The 18,661-nt window shown below is 40.6% G+C and overlaps 1 protein-coding gene across 7 annotated transcripts in view; it reads left to right on the forward strand.

The window, feature by feature from the left end:
* Positions 1-9,839, forward strand: part of LOC121489579 (coagulation factor XI) — a 50,470-nt gene extending 40,631 nt beyond the window's left edge. For 3 of the 7 annotated variants that reach the window (XM_041752766.1, XM_041752771.1, XM_041752770.1), the window contains 8 exons: positions 1,831-1,940; positions 2,042-2,204; positions 2,293-2,399; positions 5,879-6,047; positions 7,208-7,383; positions 7,971-8,066; positions 8,580-8,719; positions 9,482-9,839. In XM_041752766.1, the coding sequence (XP_041608700.1) occupies positions 1,831-1,940; positions 2,042-2,204; positions 2,293-2,399; positions 5,879-6,047; positions 7,208-7,383; positions 7,971-8,066; positions 8,580-8,719; positions 9,482-9,643 (1,123 nt within the window). In that variant the 3' untranslated portion in view covers positions 9,644-9,839. Of the gene's footprint in view, positions 1-1,830; positions 1,941-2,041; positions 2,205-2,292; positions 6,048-7,207; positions 7,384-7,970; positions 8,067-8,579; positions 8,720-9,481 lie in introns of those variants that run through there. The other 4 variants (XM_041752767.1, XR_005987364.1, XR_005987365.1 and 1 more) reach the window with 4 other exon arrangements.
* Positions 9,840-18,661: the final 8,822 nt, after the last annotated feature.

Raw genomic sequence — 18,661 nt, forward strand, 5'->3', positions numbered from 1 at the left:
TAAAGGGATATCTGTTGGGGTTGCTGCCCTGCATTAATAAGACTCATTTAAAAAAATTAAGATTAAATTGGCTTCAAAATCTAGCTTCTCTATATCATCTGAGTCAGAATTGTCAGAATCCCTGGTAATTGCCTGACTTGACTGCCCACATAGGGAATGTGTCCCCAAGAACAGTCCATCCAAGGTAAGCTCTCAAGCTCCTTGTCCGTCAAGCAAGTCTGATTTTCCATGGAGTGACTCTCAAGAAGTACTAAGTCCATCACATGAAAATATATGTGTTGCTTTCATGTAGTCAACAATATAATATAATTTATTTGGTGCCTACTTTTTACCAGGCCCTCTTCTAAGCACCAGGGATACCATTAGTGAACTGAAGAGAGAAGAACTCTGCCCTACTTGGACCAGAGTGGAAGTGACAGAGAAGTAATCAGATTGGAATTAATTGTCCATGTAGGGAAAATAAGATTTGGTGATGAATTTGAGGTCTATCCAGAGGAAAGAGTCAGTGATAGATCTTAGACTTTTGGCCCAAGGAATTGAAAGGATAAAAAAGACCCATGACTGGGATACAGATTTCATGAGGAACAGATTTCAAGAGGGGAGCCTCGTAGACATCCAGAGAGAAGGGTTGAATTGGCAGTTGGGAAGAGAAATCTGGAACTAAGCGAGAGGTTTATGTTCTAGATCTGTGTTTGGGTGTCACCAGCATACAGCTGGGAATTAGAGTGACTGAACCTGGGTGAGACCATCAAAGGACCAGATGCAGAGAGGAAAGTAGCTTCAAAGATTGAGCCTTGGGACATTATAAATGTCACAGATTAGAAAGATGGCTTTGTACTGTTGGGTTAATCATTGTTCTGTTTCTTTTTTATTCCTTTAATAAAATTCCTGATTGACACCTACACAAGGAGTAAAACATTGGATCCTCAATATGATGATGAATGAGAGAAGATGGTGAATGTGACAAGCCAAGATTTGGCTTTTTTAAATTAATTAAAATTAAATAGAACTATGTATTCATTTCTTCAGTTGTATTAACCACATTTCAAGTGCTCACGAGTCACATGGAGGTAGTGGCTATTGAATTTGGGTGGCACAGACATGGACTCATTTCTATCATTGCAGAAAATTCTGTTGGACAGCACTGCTCTAGACTGGGATTTGGGGCTAAGTAGGAAAAGTTAACTTCCTTCCAGGACAATGCTGCCCATGTAGAGCCTGTGTTGCGTTTGATTTATCCCTGTCTAAACCAGGGGTAAATCTGCCATCCAGAGTTGCCCAGCAATTTCTCTGTAGCATGAAAATCATGGAATCTTTGAGACAGGCCAGGAGTGTTGAAAGAGAGGAGGTAAAGGGAGGAAGATACTAGGAACACTGACCATAGAACCAGCTCAGAAGATTTTGTATGGAGGCAAGGGGTTTCTTGGTTTTGAAGATTTGTCTACAACCCATGGATCATGGGGTCTGATTCAGTGATTTATGAGGAGTGCTTGCAACATGAGAAACTGTTCCCTATTCAATACCAGCATGAGTTGCCTTTTCTGAAAAAGAAAAGATTTTATTTATTTATTCATGAGAGACACAGAGAGAAGCAGAGAGACATGAGCAGAGGGAGAAGCAGGCTCCCTGGGGGGAGTCCAATGTGGGACTTGATCCTGGAACCCTGAGATCACAACCTGAGCCAGAGGCAGATGCTCAACCACCAAGCCCCCCCAGGTCCCCTGTGAATTGCCTTTTGTATGTGCTGCAAAAACGGTTCTTTTTGTTGATATGTTTTACATGATACATTTACATCCTCCCCATTTTGTTTTGTTTTGTTTTTATGGTTAGAAATCTTTGTCTCCTGAAAACATCTGAAAGCGGATTACCAAGCACACGCATTAAAAAGCACAAAGCTCTCTCTGGTTTTAGTCTGCAGAGCTGCAGGCACAGCGTCCCAGGTAAAGGGCGACCGCGCTTTCTCCTGGTGGAGATGGGCGACCCGCGGTTGACAAGCGCTGAGGTCTTGGGTCTCACATGTGACCTGTGTTTTGCTGCCTAGTGTTTTGTCACTCTTCTTTTTACCACAACACGGATTTCTTGGGAGAGGAACTGGACATTGTTGATGCGAAGGGTCATGAAGCCTGCCAGAAAATGTGTACCGATGCCATCCGCTGCCAATTTTTTACCTATTCCCCGTCTCTGGAATCTTGCCACGGAGGGAAGTAAGACATATGAAGCCTCACCTGGATGCTCCTGCCCCGTCTCTTGAGGGGTGCATTATGTTTATACTATTGTGTTTCCAACCTGCAGGGGTAAATGTTACTTAAAACTTTCTTCAAATGGATCTCCAACTAAAATACTTCATGGGAGAGGAGGCATCTCTGGATATACATTGAGGTTATGTAAAATGGATAATGGTGAGTCTAATGTTACCTGGAAAAAAATCCATCTGAAGGGGTTATTCTATCCCAAATATATCATGACTGAGACAGTCAATAGCCACAAGGAAGAGAAAATTGGTACGGTAATGAGCTTGGATGCAATTTTCTGTTATTTTTGCTCCTGTTACCCAAGCTGACCGTGTTTTTGGGGTGAATATTGAGCCTTAACTAAACTCTGCATTGCCTAGTATTGTATGAATATGTGTTTTAAGTTGACACATTTATATAACTGGTATTTCATGATGAGAGTCAGGTTTAGCTGACTCTTTTATGTTTGATTCTTGTTAGGAAGCCCAGTGGTCTTTCTTATCCTTTAAAATTAAACATCAAAAAAATAAATAAATAAAAAATAAAAATTAAATTAAATTAAACATTAGCCAGCATTTTGGTTAATCAAATCATTTTCATTTTCTGTCCATGGGCCATTACTTGACCTTTAGTTGAAACATAAACAATGATCATATGTTTGAAAAATTATGTATTTTTTCCAAGATTTTATTTATTTATTCATGACAGACACAGAGAGGGGCAGAGACACAGGAAGAGGGAGAAGCAGGCTCCCTGAGGGGAGCCCGAGGTGGGACTCAATCCCAGGACCCCGGGATCACGACCTGAGCCAAAGGCAGATGCTCAAACACTGAGCCACCCAGGTGTCCCTGAAAAATTATGTATTTATTCTAGAAATAAAGTAGCTCCTTTTCAGGGGACTTCCTTCTTTCAAATGGCCTGCAAGTGTTCTGCATATTTATGAATATTGGCAAAAATTTACAGTAAAACCTTGTTTACTTATAACAGTGAGTGTGGTCGAGTAAAAAGGAAATGAAAAGATTGTCTAGATTAAAGGAGACTATAATAACATGAGAATTATAACAGAAATCAGATCAGCAGTGGCCAATTCCAGTGGCTAATTTCTGAGCACAGTAGCAAGGGCTGGCTTGTAGGCAAACAGATGAACTAAGGGACAGAGAATCCCCAATGTGAAAGAATATACCACACTCCTCCCTAAGCCACCATAATAACCTATTATGACTTCAGTACTTACTGATTTACATAAAACTATATTTTAGACTTTTATTGCCTAATGTTCAATATTCTAAAGCACTACAAATTTAAGATTCAGCTGAGATTTAATGAATAAAATAGAAGTGATGATTATACTTTGTAATAGTTTTCAAAGTATAAAAATCTTTTGTCGGAATTATTTCTCTATTGAGAAGGTGTGTAAATCCTTAACGTCTGTGAATTTGTTTCATAGCATGTACAATATTGCATCCCGTGCTAACATCCTAACTCGGAGACCATGCCTTCCTGGAGTGTAGATGGATCTGATGGGAATCTTTGGATGGCTCAAGCTCCTTTAAAAAGCAAGCCAATTAAGTTGTATCTCAAATATTCTGTTTTCTTCACAATACATTCACCTAAGACAGGAGGAGTATTTATGATAATTTTGTCATCTTAATTCTGCTAAGCCCTAGAAGGGACACTTGGCACTTGGCAGACTTTGTTGTTAGTGATGTTGATAGAGTTTCTAAAATGGGAATCAGCACTTACACCTTAAATTGCAGAATCTATTCCCCACCCTCCTTCTTTCATTATCTTCTTCTCTGATGAATGTATGGATCCTGATCTGTGAAGGCTACAGAATATATCAGGTGGAAATTGGTAGCTGAAGCAGAAAATACAAGATAAAGGGAAATAAAATCTTACGGCTTTTTAGGACACCTTCTGAAACTAGATAATTAGGTTTTCCTGCACTATATTAGATGAAATAATACCCTAATGGGAGGTGATATCTACCAGAGATATTTATCATGACTTATACTGTCCTTGGTCCTCATAACTTTTTGAAAATACAGAGTAATTGCCATCAAAAGAAATGTTCCCTGCCCCCGAATCTAATGCCAAACACATATTTTCAGCATTTTATTTAAACTGAGAGACAAAACAGAATGAACAAGACCTATTATTTATCCCTAAGAAAATCTTTATTGACCTATCTGTAACATACTTTGGTTACTGCTTACCTATTAGTTTTCCTAAACTTTGCCTTTCCTTTCTTATAAATCATCATCTTATAAATAAATCATCCCTGTAGTTCCAGAATCTAGTCAAACTCTTCAGAATGTTTCTCTGAACCTAATGTCACCCCATCTACTCTCAGGTGACAACTCTTCTCTCAGCACACCAGCCTATTTAAACTATCACAAGCGCACTTCTTCAAGATTCCTTTTCCTGCCCTCTCCTTTTCTTTGAAGCCTGCCCCAGGATTATGCATCCATTTTCCTATTGAGGAAAGAAAGACCTAAAGAGATTATTTTGCACCTATAAAACTACAGAATGGACCATCTAGGACTTGGATTTTGACTAGTGACTCTTTTAACTTCACAATCCTCCTTTAGCTAACTAAGGCCATGAGGCTTCCCTGATCCTCTGGGCCTTACTATTCTGAGTGTGTCTGGGTGTTGCATGTTGACATCACTGGTGAGCTTGCTAGAAAAATTTTCACGTCTTGCCCCAGACTGAATCAGAATACAACATTTTAAAAGATAACGGGTGAAAAAAAATAAAGTAAAAATAACATAAAAGATTACCCAGTGATCCATATGCACATTAAAATATGAGAAGACTTGTTCTAGAAAGCTGTTGTCTATGAGTAACTCATTTCCAGTCTATCTAGGTTACTGGGACAGATTTGGTCAAGACTCCCATCAGGAGGGTGACATTCTAGGAAGTAGAAGGAGAATGGATTCTCCTGCCCAGGACAGCTAAGACAGGAAGAAACAAAGGGGTAAATCTGAGTCATAGTCCTTGGAAAGTATCAAGGATTGAACCTAGGGAAACCCAAACTGACAACAAGGCCAAAAGGCAGAAACAGTTCACAAACAGAAGAGCAGCCCAGGTTTGGATGGAACCCAGCTGGAGCAGGAGAGACTGGGACCAAAGATCAGCCTGAGGGGAAAAAAGATGAGGGGTGGGGGAGGTTGGATGGATGCTGTAAACTGAGTGGAAGGTGCTCACTTTTCTATATAACAGTATTCTGAAACTTTAGCAGGGCTGATTGAAATCCAGATGACTAGGCTCCACTGTCCAAGTTTCTGATGTACTGAGTCTGAGGGAAGCTCAAGAAATTGCATTTCTAACAGTTGGTCCAAGGGCCACACTTGACAACTGCCGCTTTGTAAGAACCATCACAGTTATCACATGAGGGCATATAAGACAGCATGCAATACCAAATGAGACTTTCCTTGGGGGCATGTGATTACAAGCTGCCTTAGTCATTCAATTTTCCTGTGCATGTTTTGCTTGCCAACCTGATTATAAAATTTCTTCAAGTCAAGGTCATGATAAAATAGCGAATCGAGGGAAGGTTTTCTTCTCTTTGTGCCTGAAGGAACATAACTACTGATAAAAAAGAAAGATTTAGGAAGTTACTCATTGCAACCCTTCTGTTGTAGTGTGCACAACCAAAATCAAGCCCAGAATTGTTGGAGGAACAGCATCTGTTCATGGTGAGTGGCCGTGGCAGATAACTTTGCATACCACGTCACCCATCCGGAGACACCTGTGTGGAGGTTCCATCATTGGAAACCAGTGGATACTAACAGCTGCTCACTGTTTGGACCAGTCAGTACTATTACTGTTTTTATAAGTTCCCCAGGTTCATATATTTATGAGATCTATCATTAGCAGTTTAGTAAATACTTTAAAATGTAAATTATCCTATTTGGGGAATTAAATTTCCATTATGAAAAAATTTTTCTGTTATGAAATAAAAAGGAAAAGGGAAGAACTACCTATGGTCTACCAGCATTAGGTTAGGTACAGGAACATGATGGCATATTATTTCACTTTCCCATTTAAATGCATACACATGCCCAGGGGTGTTCTTGCTGTTTCCTTTCAGAACATATGTTCTGTGCCTTACCTTGGGCATCAGTTCCAGAACTAAACACAAAGAGAATTTCCCCTTTTCTAAATCTAGTATGTCATTCCCTGTCTTCTTCACTTCTTCCCTGTCTGGTCTTGTTTCCTCCTCACTCCCCTCCCTTTCCTTTTCCTTCCCTTCCCTCACCTTCCCTCTTCTCCTCTTCTTTCTTCTCCTCTCCTCTCTCTGTGTTTCCAAAAATAGGTGAAGTTCATTATGTATCCTCAAATTGGATTCCCTACTTAGGTCAATTTCAACACAGGCCAAACCTAAAAGCTTCTTCAAGAGAGTATATGTATCCCAGGGAATTTTAACTTTAGTTGGCCAAACTTCCTCAGTATTCTCTGACTTTCCAGACATGGTATTGTGTGTTTGTTTTTCTTTTTTCTCAGTATAGCATACTCACATTATAACTCAAAGATCCATTTGAAGTCAATAGTTTCCTTTACCTTTTACCTTTTCCATATAGGAAAATGGAATACCAGAAAATCCAAGTGAATTTCTCAGAGTCATGGCTAATCAGTGGTAGGGTTGAGATTAAAACCTGGGACTCTTCATGAGAGGGAAATTGAGAGAAAAAGAGAATGAGATAGAGGTAGAAAATGTGTGTGTGTTTGTTGGAGGGTGGGAAGGCCCTTCATTCATTTTTATGTGCTTAATATATTAAGTACTAGCCCAGAACTTTCTACAGGAGGAATATATAAGTGAAAAATCTTAGCATGAAATCATTCCTTTCCATCAAAAAGCCTACCACCTGCAGAAAACATTAGTAATAGGCAGGTAAATAGCAATATAACTCAAATATTTGGGAATTATTTGGTAATGGGAATTTCTTTTCCTCTTACTGTTTATTCATTAGGGTAGAGTCACCTAAAATCTTGCGTGTCTATAGTGGCATTTTAAACCAAACAGAAATTAAAAAGAACACATCTTTCTTTGGGGTTCAAAAAATAATAATTCATGATCAATATGAAGAGGCAGAAAGTGGGTATGATATTGCCTTGTTGAAACTGGAAACGGCAATGAATTACACAGGTATGTGGAGTTTTAAATGGAAATTTATCAACAATGATGACCTAGATGTAGTGTTTAACACCACCAGATTCATGACCTGACCCAGCAATCTCAGGGTAGTGTTGTAATCCTGAAAGAGAGGAGGTCGCAAAGCTAGTCTTTTAGTCTATTCATACTGGAATTCTTTCCCGATTATTAAATCTTATTGTGGGGTGTGAGTGAAGAACTAAGTTTTCTGCAGGTTTCCTCAGCTGCACCAAATGATGGTCTCTATAATAAATTGGAAATTTTAAAGATGACTTATATCTCTTTTTTAAGGACAAAAGGATTGCAAGTCAGAACGAGTAACCAATTTCTCCAGGGTTACAGACCTAGTTAGAGAGATGGACCTAGCAGGGAGGGCTGTACCTTGTCTCCCCATCATTCCCTCACCCTGGGATGTTGATGGATAATGCTAAACATGAGGAATGAAGATGAATAGCAATGAGGCAAACCCAAATATAATAAATAGAGAACACACTGCATAATATAAAGTGAAATAAGAGAGTCTCTCCAGAGAGAAGATATATTTTGATTCTGATGACTAAACTATGATTTTTAAAATTTAGATGCTCAAAGACCCATATGTCTACCTTCCAAAGGAGATAGAAATGTAATATATACTGATTGCTGGGTGACTGGATGGGGGTACAGAAAATTAGCAGGTAAGGAATGATGTATCTCAATGTGCTTCATCCTAAAGATAAAAGAACATAGCTCGGTCTTACCCTTTCCTACTGTATCAAGCAAGGCACACAGCTAAAATGTGAGTAAAATAATCACATCCTTCAATGACAGAGAGCATGTTAATAAAAGTGAAAAGGCAAAAATTACCCAAGTGAGGAGGATCCCACATCTGTTTGATTGGAAAATTTAAATATGACAGTCTCTTTAAAGACTAATTGAAGTTTAATGTGAAACCTAGCACTTTTCATGAAATGTCCTAGCCTGTTACCAGTTATTTTCTCTGGGAAGTAATTCCAGTTAGAACCATACCTAGTTTAGAGCTTAATGTTAACAAATAATCTCTTCTCTATACTTGGTAGTTACAAAAGGTCTGTGAGATAGACCTAATATTTTTTCCTTCTAGATTTTTATGTAGATATTTTTATTTCAAATACACATCTTTATATTATATATATGATTATTCCATTAACAAGCCAAAACACTTTTTTCAGGCAAAATACAAAATACTCTCCAGAAAGCTAACGTACCCTTGGTGACAACTGAAGAATGCCAGATAAGATACAAAGGACACAAAATAACCAATAAGGTGATCTGTGCAGGCTATAGAGAAGGAGGGAAGGATGCCTGTAAGGTAAGAGTGTTTTCAACCAATTAAATATATTCAGGGACGCTTGGGTGTCTCAGTGGTTGAGCGTCTGCCTTTGGCTCAGGGCGTGATCCTGGGGTCCTGGGATTGGGTCCCACACAGGGTTTCCCATGGGGAGGCTGCTTCTCCCTCTACCTATGTCTCTGCCCCTCTCTATGTGTCTCTTATGAGTAAATAAATAAAAACCTTTTCTAAAAAATGAATATATTCACATTAGAATGTTTAATGCATTTTTTTAAAAGAGACAGCACTAGTCAGGGGAGGGGCAGAGGGAGAAGGAGAGAATCCCAAGCAGGCTCCATAGCTGTACCACCCAGGCTCCCCAGAAAGGTTAAAGCATTTAAAAAGCAGTTTTCTGGGGGATCCCTGGGTGGCTCAGTGGTTTGGCGCCTGCCTTTGGCCCAGGGTGTGATCCTGGAGTCCCGGGATCGAGTCCCGCGTCGGGCTCCTGGCATGGAGCCTGCTTCTCCCTCCTCCTGTGTCTCTGCCTCTCTCTCTCTCTCTCTCTCTCTCTGTGTGTGTGTGTGTGTCTATCATAAATAAATAAATAAATATTTTTTTAAAAAAGCAGTTTTCTGCCCCTGACTAGGGAAACATGGCATATTTGTTTTTACTCACATTGAAGTTTATTAAAGAGCCAAGAATAGAATTTGAGGCAAAATCACTCTGAGGAACATGTATTTGAGATGAGAAGCATCTGAACTCACCTGCGCATATTTTCTTTTTTTTTTTTCTCCTCCATCACAGGGAGACTCAGGGGGGCCTTTGTCCTGCAAACACAATGAGGTCTGGCACTTGGTGGGCATCACCAGCTGGGGAGAAGGCTGCGGCCAAAGGGAACGGCCAGGAGTTTATACCAATGTGGTTGAGTACCTGGACTGGATTTTGAAGAAAACTCAAGCAGTGTGAAAGAGTCCCCAGAGGCCATTTGACATCCTACCCTGATAAGGCATAACAGATTATTTCTGGGTGGGAAGGTTCTGATTTCACTGAAGAAGAAGACACACCATTTCCCTCCATGGGTTATAGTACTGAGACAGTAACACATGGGAGGGGGTTGGTATTTGTGAGAATGTGCCAATTAAAAACAAACTCATTGTCAAAATTCCCATTCTATGATAAGCATAGTTTGTGTTCAGCATCCAGTCTCTTGCTTTCTGATCACACCTTACTGAGCCAAAGAAATACTACACGGTGATATCTTTTAAGATTCAAGTATTGAGAGTTTTAAGATTGAAGAATCAAGTTGTGGCACCAGAGGCTCCAGTGGGACTGCCAAAAGCAACCACCATGAAAAGATTCGTGATATCTTTTAAGATTCAAGTATTGAGAGTTTTAAGATTGAAGAATCAAGTTGTGGCACCAGAGGCTCCAGTGGGACTGCCAAAAGCAACCACCATGAAAAGATTCGTTAAGAAATGGGAGCTGGAGAAAATGGGGGCAAGGACAGTCACTATCAATTTGCAAGAATCTGTACTCTGCCTACGTGAATATCTTTCTTTTGTGAAAGGAGAATTTGGGTTCAATGGCAGGTTTTCAGAATATTCAGGAATGTTTGTCACTTCAATTTTTTTTGAGAGAGAGAGGAAGAAAGGAAAGATGCCTTTCCTCCCACATGAGTGGGAGGAAAGGCAGAAGGAGAGGGAGAGAGAGAGAATCTTAAGCAGGTTCCATGCTCAGCATAGAGCCTGATGTGGGGTTCAATCCCATGACCCTGAGATCATCTCCTTAGTGAAATCAACAGTTGGACTCTCAACTGACTGAGTCACCCACATAACCCTGTCATTTCAATTTTGTAATATGTTTTTAAATTAGTTTGGGTAGACACAAGCCATGAGTGAGTGTGAATGTGGACTCTAGAATTTCTATATGGGAAAGGATTGAAGGCTGTAATTTACCTAAAAGTGGTACCTTAAGGGAAGAATCTTAAAGTTGACTTTCCTTAAAAACTATTAGTGCATGGAATGTATATTTATTCAGTGTGGTTCTGGGTAACGGAAGCTGATAGAGGTGAGGGGAGCAAGCTAGAGCCTTCCTTCCTTCCTTCCTTCCTTTATTTATTCCTTTATTTATTTATTTATTTATGATAGCCACACAGAGGGAGAGAGAGAGGCAGAGACACAGGCAGAGGGAGAAGCAGGCTCCATGCACCGGGAGCCTGACGTGGGATTCGATCCTGGGTCTCCAGGATCGCGCCCTGGGCCAAAGGCAGACGCCAAACCGCTGCGCCACCCAGGGATCCCAAGCTAGAGCCTTCCTAAGACAAGGTCCAGTGTGAGTGTGAGTCTACAAATCTACATTTATGGTAATAAAAGAATTGGACAGAAATCATACAAAGTACATCCATACTATAGGGAAAAAGCAATTTAGGAACAAATGGGTGGCTCGTAGAGTCTTTGTTATCTTCAAAACAGCTCCCTGTATGTTAAGTATTAGGGTTTTTCCCTGTAGTGAGAATATTTGCCTGGTAATTGTTTCTAATGTGGTGCAATAACTAGTGTCTTCACTGCAGTTTTCAGCCTATGTCAACAACTTTACATCTCATCCAATATGAAAATTACTTATTGAGCACACAGAACTATAGAACACAATGTAAGCAAGTAGCCGTGGCCTTGCCTTCATGGATCCCTGGTCTAGTTAGCATAAACAACAAAAAGAAAACAATTACATGAATATAAAACTTCAGGGAGGGATGCCCAGGGTTCTATGACAAGAGAGAGCAAGAAGAGCATTTGAGGCAGGTCCAAGGACTGGGACAAAAATGAATTTGTGCTGAGGAAGACAAACGAAAAACAAAAGCAAACAGAACCCCAAATCAAAGACTGGGATGGTATAAAGGGGCCCAGATCCAAAACGCTTACAGAGTCCAACAAGACTGGAACTGAGACTTGAGCACCTTTAAGATTACCAAACAGCAGCAACAATGTTCTTATTATTTGCTCACTACCTTAGTAGTCTTGACGTAACACTTAACATTAAAAAAAAAGTTAGGATATAATTCCTCATAGGAAGAGATCTTTCCTCTATGTTCCCCATTTGTGTCTTTTGTTTTGTTCAAAAGGAGAGGAAGAGGCATGAAAGGTGGAGGAGAACATGTGTTACTAATGCATTTCTGAATAAATATGTGCTCTTTAAATGAAGGATAGAGAAAAAGATCTTTCTGGAAAGTCTCGACAAATATTTGAGAAAACCATATTAGTTTTGTCATACTTAATGTTGTATATTATTTTAATTTTTGAACAGTAAGCATATGCCCATGATTCAGAAATGGAAACAGTGTGAGGAGATATAAAATATACAATGGGAAGGTCTCCTGCTCTGCATCAGAAGATTGCACACTCTACACACAGTTCAGCACTGTTCTTGTTTTCATGTAGTTCTCTGCCTTCAAAATATTTCTGATTGGTGCATAAAGGGCTTTCTCAGTCTGTTTTTTACAAAAGTATGGTATTCCAGTATGGGGATTCCATATGCTAGCTGCCCTCTGATGGACATTTAGGTGGTTTCCAATTTTTTCACTCATTGAAATGTATGCAGGTAAATTTGTAGCTTATATTCCAGAAGTAGGATTGCTGAAAATGAAACAAAAAGAGTAAATGCATTTGTAATTTTGATAAATATTATCCAATCTCTCTTCAAAAATCGGTGGCAATTTTCTCTCCAATTAGCAATACAACAGAGGGTCACATTTGAGTAACATTATATTACACTTGGGAATTTTTAATGGCCTGATAGTTGGAAAAAGGTATCTCAATGTAGTTTTTTTTTTTTTTGCAATTTTCTTAATATAAATGACATTAAACATCACATGTGTAAGATCACCAACTTATTAACAGCTTATTTTTTTATTTAAATATTAATTTAGTAGTTACGATGTAGACAAAAATAGATTATGTTCCTTGCAGCCTTATAAACATGGTAGGGGCAGTCCGGATGGCTCAGCAGTTTAGCACTGCCTTTGGCCCTGGGTATGATCCTGGGGTCCTGGGATCGAGTCCCACATTGGGCTACCTGCATGGAGCCTGCTTCTCCCTCTGCCTGTGTCTCTGCCTCTCTCTCTCTCTCTCTCCCCCTCTCTGTGTGTCTCTCATGAATAAACAAAATCTTAAAAAAAAAAAAAACATGGTAAGAATTCTTGCAAGAAAAAAAAAGCCTAAAACATTCAGAGCTTATCTTGTTCTAACTGGACAGTAGTTCAGTATTATGAAAATATTGGTTGGCTGTCCTTCCCCTTGCATGTTACAGACATAAATTTGGGCCAGAAGTAGTGCCATCTCCAGTTCTAGGGATGGATCCTGACTTGTGTGCATCCAGTGATAAATGCTGTCTTCCTTGCCCTGGGAATTAGTCTGTGGATGAGCGAGTCTAGGCAGCTGGCACATGCATCCCCCAGCTACTGTGATTGGCTCAGAGATGTCAATCTGAGCAACATTTAAGACTTTGATTACGGGTGGGAATGACTTTCTCCTCCTCCTCCATGTGAATGAGGAAGCACTGATCTTGGTTGTGGCAATAGCAGTTTTGAGAAGTTTTGAGAAGTCAGCCCAGGGCCCACTGAGACAGATACAGAATGCCTGAGGCCTGAACAAAGTCTTGGCCTCCCTGCTTCATTGCAACAAATCCCTTTTCAGGTTTATAACAGTTCAAATTGGGGTTTCTATTACTTCCAGTGGACACATTAGGATGTACTGCGAATTAGTGACCTAAAGTATTAATATTACCCTGATTCAAATAAATGTAACCTACATATATTAGGCACTTACAACCTATTCTACAGGGCATGGTCTGTTTTTTTCTTCTATTTTTTTTTTGTTTTTTTCTTCTAATTTTAAAAGTTATTATTTTTTTAAAAATAATTTTGATTCTACGCATTCAAAGAAAGGTTGGTTGTGACTCTTTATAGAGCTGTCCCTCTCTCTGAGATGAGTGGTGCTCCTGGGCAGCGAGTGATGAGGTCTCACCTAATGTGGTTCTCACAGGCCAGCACCCTGGGCACCCACACGTTGCCATTATCATAGACTCTAGGAAGTGAACCCAAGCTTTGGAATGAGAATCATATACAATATTAAGCCATTTATTTAAGAAAGACTGTAAACATCACATTTTATATTATATATGTTACACTTAGGGCCCTACCTATTGTCCATCCTCATTAAAGAATCAGGGAACCTGATCCATTTGATAAAGAGGCATCTTTCTCTTTGGTCCTGTTCAGTCCCTCTTCTCTCTTCATCCTCTGGACTCTACAATATGCTGGGCCTGGAAAATCCAGGTCTTCTGATTATAATCCCTGGTTCTCCAGGGCCAATCCAAACATGAAAGGAAGTCAGATAACACATGAGGAGGCAGTCCTTTGTCAGGGCATGTCCTTCTTTTTGTGGCCACATACATATTAGAAAGAAACAGGTTTCTAAGGAGCTACACGTTACCACAGGCGTTTTACACCGACCTGCTCTTCTGTGCACCCACGGCCTCGCTACTCAGGGAAGGCTGCCGTTCTCAGGAGGTGTGTGTCCTCCAGCCACTTCTAGTGCAGTTTTGGGGAATAGCGCACATGGAAATCAACTAGGATCTTCTTGAGCAGCCTGGATAAACCATCCTATGGAAGGTGTGCCTGTAACGGGAGCATACCATTATCATGGCCTTCTATCCCAAAAGACTTAAAATGGACATTCTAGAGTTAAGCCAAGAGCTTAAGCGGATACCATAAACCTGAAATCTGGTAGGCCCAACAGCCAGTGATTCGTATTGTTAATAATAGCACTTTGATTAGCAAAAATAAGAAAACACAAATAAGGAATTACAATTATCTACCTCTTACAAGTGTGCCTGCGGTGTGCTGCACGCTCTACTGTGTGCTTTACCCTTTCTACCGTCTCATGCTCCTTGTTACCACCACGTATGATAAAGTATTGTTATTTCCATTGCAACAGAATGTTATTTGCTTTTACAGGGGAAAAAAAGAAAATTCAGCTTGTACGTATTATCAGCTTAATTCGCCATTGTCCCACTAGATGGCACTTTGATACCTCTCCTTGTTACATTTTAAACCCTAGTATCCAGACAGAACGCATTTAATACTGTCTAAAATTCTAGGTACGGACGTATCTAGCAGCCTTCAATCAATTGCTTCAATTCAGAGACGCTTGACTTTTCTAATATGATTGTTGTAAATATCTAGTCTCTAGATAGTGGACAATGCACTTCAGAGGCCCCAACTTTGGGGACTTCCCTTCCCGTTAGTGACTAACTACTGTGAGCCCCCAACAGTGGGCGCAGGTGGGTCTATGTGTGCCAGGTGTGCTCCTCAGACACCTGGAGGACCGCAGGGGGAGACCTCTCCTGTGTTCCACCAAACCATCCCCGTTGTCATTTGTCGCATGGATCAGGACTCCTTGTCATGTCTCTGTGGATTCCTATAAGCCACTGCCACCGTCCCCACCGTCCCACGACCCCCTCAACCTTCTGGTCACTCCCTGCCTCTCCCTCACACCTGATTTGCTAAACATGGGAGCGGAATGCCCTCCCTTGATTACTCAGAATATTAGCCTCAAGTTGCAATATTTAAAACAAACACAGTTTTTGAATCCTAGAGGCTTGATGATAACAGAAAAGAAAAAAAAAGAAAAGAAAAGAAATACCACCGGCACACACACACACACACACACAAACACACACACCTACAGGCAAACACATACACATGTGCACACACTCAGAAGTGGATGTGGACACAGCCCCTCCAAAGCTCCCCGGGTCCAGCTCCTGCCTGCAGGTTTCCCTCCTGGCTGACTGTTGCAAGGCCGGGCTCAAGCACACTCCAACCACGGGGCCCACAGGGACAGAACCGGGTTTGGTGGGGCAGTTGTTCGTGCTACTCTGTGCCTACAGAGGTCTCTATCCTCGGGTTTCATTACCCGGGTCTGGAAGCAGCTGCTCCTCATTCCGACTCAGCGCCCTAAGGTCAGTGGCAGGGCCTGCAGGGTAGTTACCTCACTTCCTCCCCACGCCCCTCATTTCAGCAGCTCAGGTCGTCAAGGGAAGAAGGGTGAGTACCTTGGGGCAATATGTTTGGAGGGAGGGCGAGCCCACCTTCACATAACTTGTAATTCAGTATATGGTGACAGATCTCATTACGTGCTGCTAATCTCTCACTGTGCCTCATTTATACATGAGACTTCATCACAGGTAGGTCCGTAGAGGAAAAAGCATAGTATCTAGAGGGTCTGGTACTGTCTGCTGGAGGCCTGGGGTCGGACCCCCGCGGATGGAGGTGGGGAAACTACTGTGTGCCACGGAAAGCTACTTAGGGCCAGAACCATCTGCACTGGGTTTGTCCCCTTCATGTGAACAGGGCCTGACCTATGGGTCTTCCCTGACTCAAGGGCAGTGTGCAGGACGTTGGCCAGCTGGCTTAGGGGCTTGAAAAAAAAATGAGAATAAAAAACTGGTGGAAAGATAGTGTGGGGAAGAAGGCTTAAGGATGCGGTTCTCTAGTGGGCTCAGTGTGAAATCTTCCCAGCTTCCAAAGATGCCCACCAGAGGGTGCGGTCTGCCTGGGAGTTGCATACCAATGCCCCGTGGCAGTTTGGAGCCATGGAGAAGTTCCTTGCAGCCTTAAAATGGCATTCCTCCTCGGTCCCACCTTACCCTGTCTACAATCTGTAGCTCTCCTGGTCTCAGAAGCGCTGGGCTTGAGCAGCCTGTAACAAAGTTATCACTCAGCGCTACTGAGCAGAGGTGCTCAGGTATTTCATGTGGTGCAGCCACTGGAAATTTGCAGATACTATCCATTTTTTTTTTTTTTTTTAAGATTTTATTCATCTGAGAGAGAGAGAGAACACAAGCAGGGGCAGAGGGAGAGGGAGAAGCAGACTCCCCACCAACCAGGGAGCCTGACATGGAGTTTGATCCCAGGACCCAGGGTCATGACTCAGCCAAAGGTAGATGCTTAATCAACTGAGTCACCCAGGCGCCCTAATACTGTCCATCTTTATCTGGTTCCCATGAGGTCCAGTGGGAGAACTCTGCAGTGCCTGGGGATTGCAGGAATGCGCTTCAAATGCCTCCCCAGCTCAGCCATTGGTCTTTAAGTTAAAATCACCTATGGAATTTTTTTTTTATAGCTCCCTTCAGAAAGCGAGTTCAGATGATACCCTTCTAGTACGAGGTGCCTGAGGGGCAGATATTTATTTGAGCACTACATAATTTGGGGGGAAATGAAGCCTTAGAAGTCATACTTTATTCAAATGTAACCCATTAAATTGTTTACCTAAAGAAGAAAGCATAGTCTCTGTTAGACCACAGAGCAAACTTCTACACAAAAGTATTATTTTGAAATGAATTTCACTTCAAACATTTCCTTTTAAACTTAATGATTGCTACAAAGCACAGAACCCAAAGATGCAAATACCAAAAATATTCAAAACTCCTAGAGAAAAACTAACAAAATTAACTCTCATCCATTACCCAATTTATCCAAGAATAGTTATTAAAATTAATTTTGAGAACTGTAACTGTCATATTTTATTACAGAGGATAGGAGATAGGGAAAAAACTTTTAAAATACAATTGATAAAAAAAATAAAAAATAAAACACAATCGGTAATTATATAAAATGAGAAATGTTAAATGTTTTGTCAGGAGAACTTACTGAAAATATTTTCATTATATTTCATACATTTAAATTTTTTTCTCTAAAATACAATGGGTGAATTCATAAATATTTCAATAAATGTCATGATTCTTTAAAGATGTTTTTGTTGATGTTGTACATCTAAAAAAGTGGTTACATAAAATCATAAAATTTCTGTTAAATAAGTTAAATATTATCTGAAAAGTTTTGCCTTCTTAACTAATGGAAGCTTTTGGCCCAAGTTCACCTTCATATTACCAAAAATAATGATTTAAGGCTCTTTAAAATGTTGAAGAATTTTTAATGGTATTTTGTGACTATAAACGTAAGATCTGTTTCTTGAAGATTTGTAAACTCCATCACAGTACAGAGAGATGAATAAAAATCACCCACCATCCCAAAGCACTGCTCGCACTCTGAATTCCTTCCAGTCATTTTGTATTTCTAGAACCTAATAAAGCCAGTTTGAGAGGGAAACTTAGGAGCAGTGTTGTATTTGAATATGGATAGAAACATCCAACATGAAGCACAAGCACAGAGAATTCAGATTTGGATTAAAATAAAGAGAGAAGTCATTTTATTCGATGTGAATGGATCTAAACAGATTTGACCTCTCCAAAAATATCATGTTCTTTTGGTAAATAGTTTCTCATTGTCTAGAGGAAGGTTGGCCGCTTCATACTCCCTTCCCCCACTAACTGCCTGTGAGATGGTATGTGACAGAGAAAGCAAGTCTTAGACCAAATTCTACCTAACATACAAACATTTATTAGCAAGCATGTACAAAAAGTTATACAGCTTGTCCCTGTGGTTTTGGGGTGTCTTCAGGTTTACTACGAGGGGGACACAATTCTGGTAGAAGAACCTTGAGGTGGACTGGTATTCAGTAGGCATTTCGAGCATCAGTAGGGCTCTGGCTCCAGATCTTGAAGGTGACATTGAAGACACAGGTGTGGGATTTACAGGATTTTCCATTTCCACTCAGGTGTTGGTAGCACGGCCTGTGCAGATGCTTCCAACTAGGCTTCATTCCTCCTGAACAACACAATTGTGCTTCCTTGTTAATTTTGCTAACTACCAGCCCCTCTGGTGGAGATTCTGAGAGCATCCTTTGAAATACTAAGTAACCATCCCTGGGTTACTGCAGTAACCATCCCTGTGCTGAGAGTACCTCAGATGCTAAGTAAGCCCTCCTGTTACTGTTGAGGGTAACCTGTCAGCCACATACATACTAGTCTCCTCCATTTAATCCTTTCCTTCCATTTATCTAGTTTCAACCAGAAGTCAAAGTGACC

This window comes from Vulpes lagopus, chromosome 4 (assembly GCF_018345385.1).
Source record: "Vulpes lagopus strain Blue_001 chromosome 4, ASM1834538v1, whole genome shotgun sequence".
NCBI lineage: Eukaryota > Metazoa > Chordata > Mammalia > Carnivora > Canidae > Vulpes > Vulpes lagopus.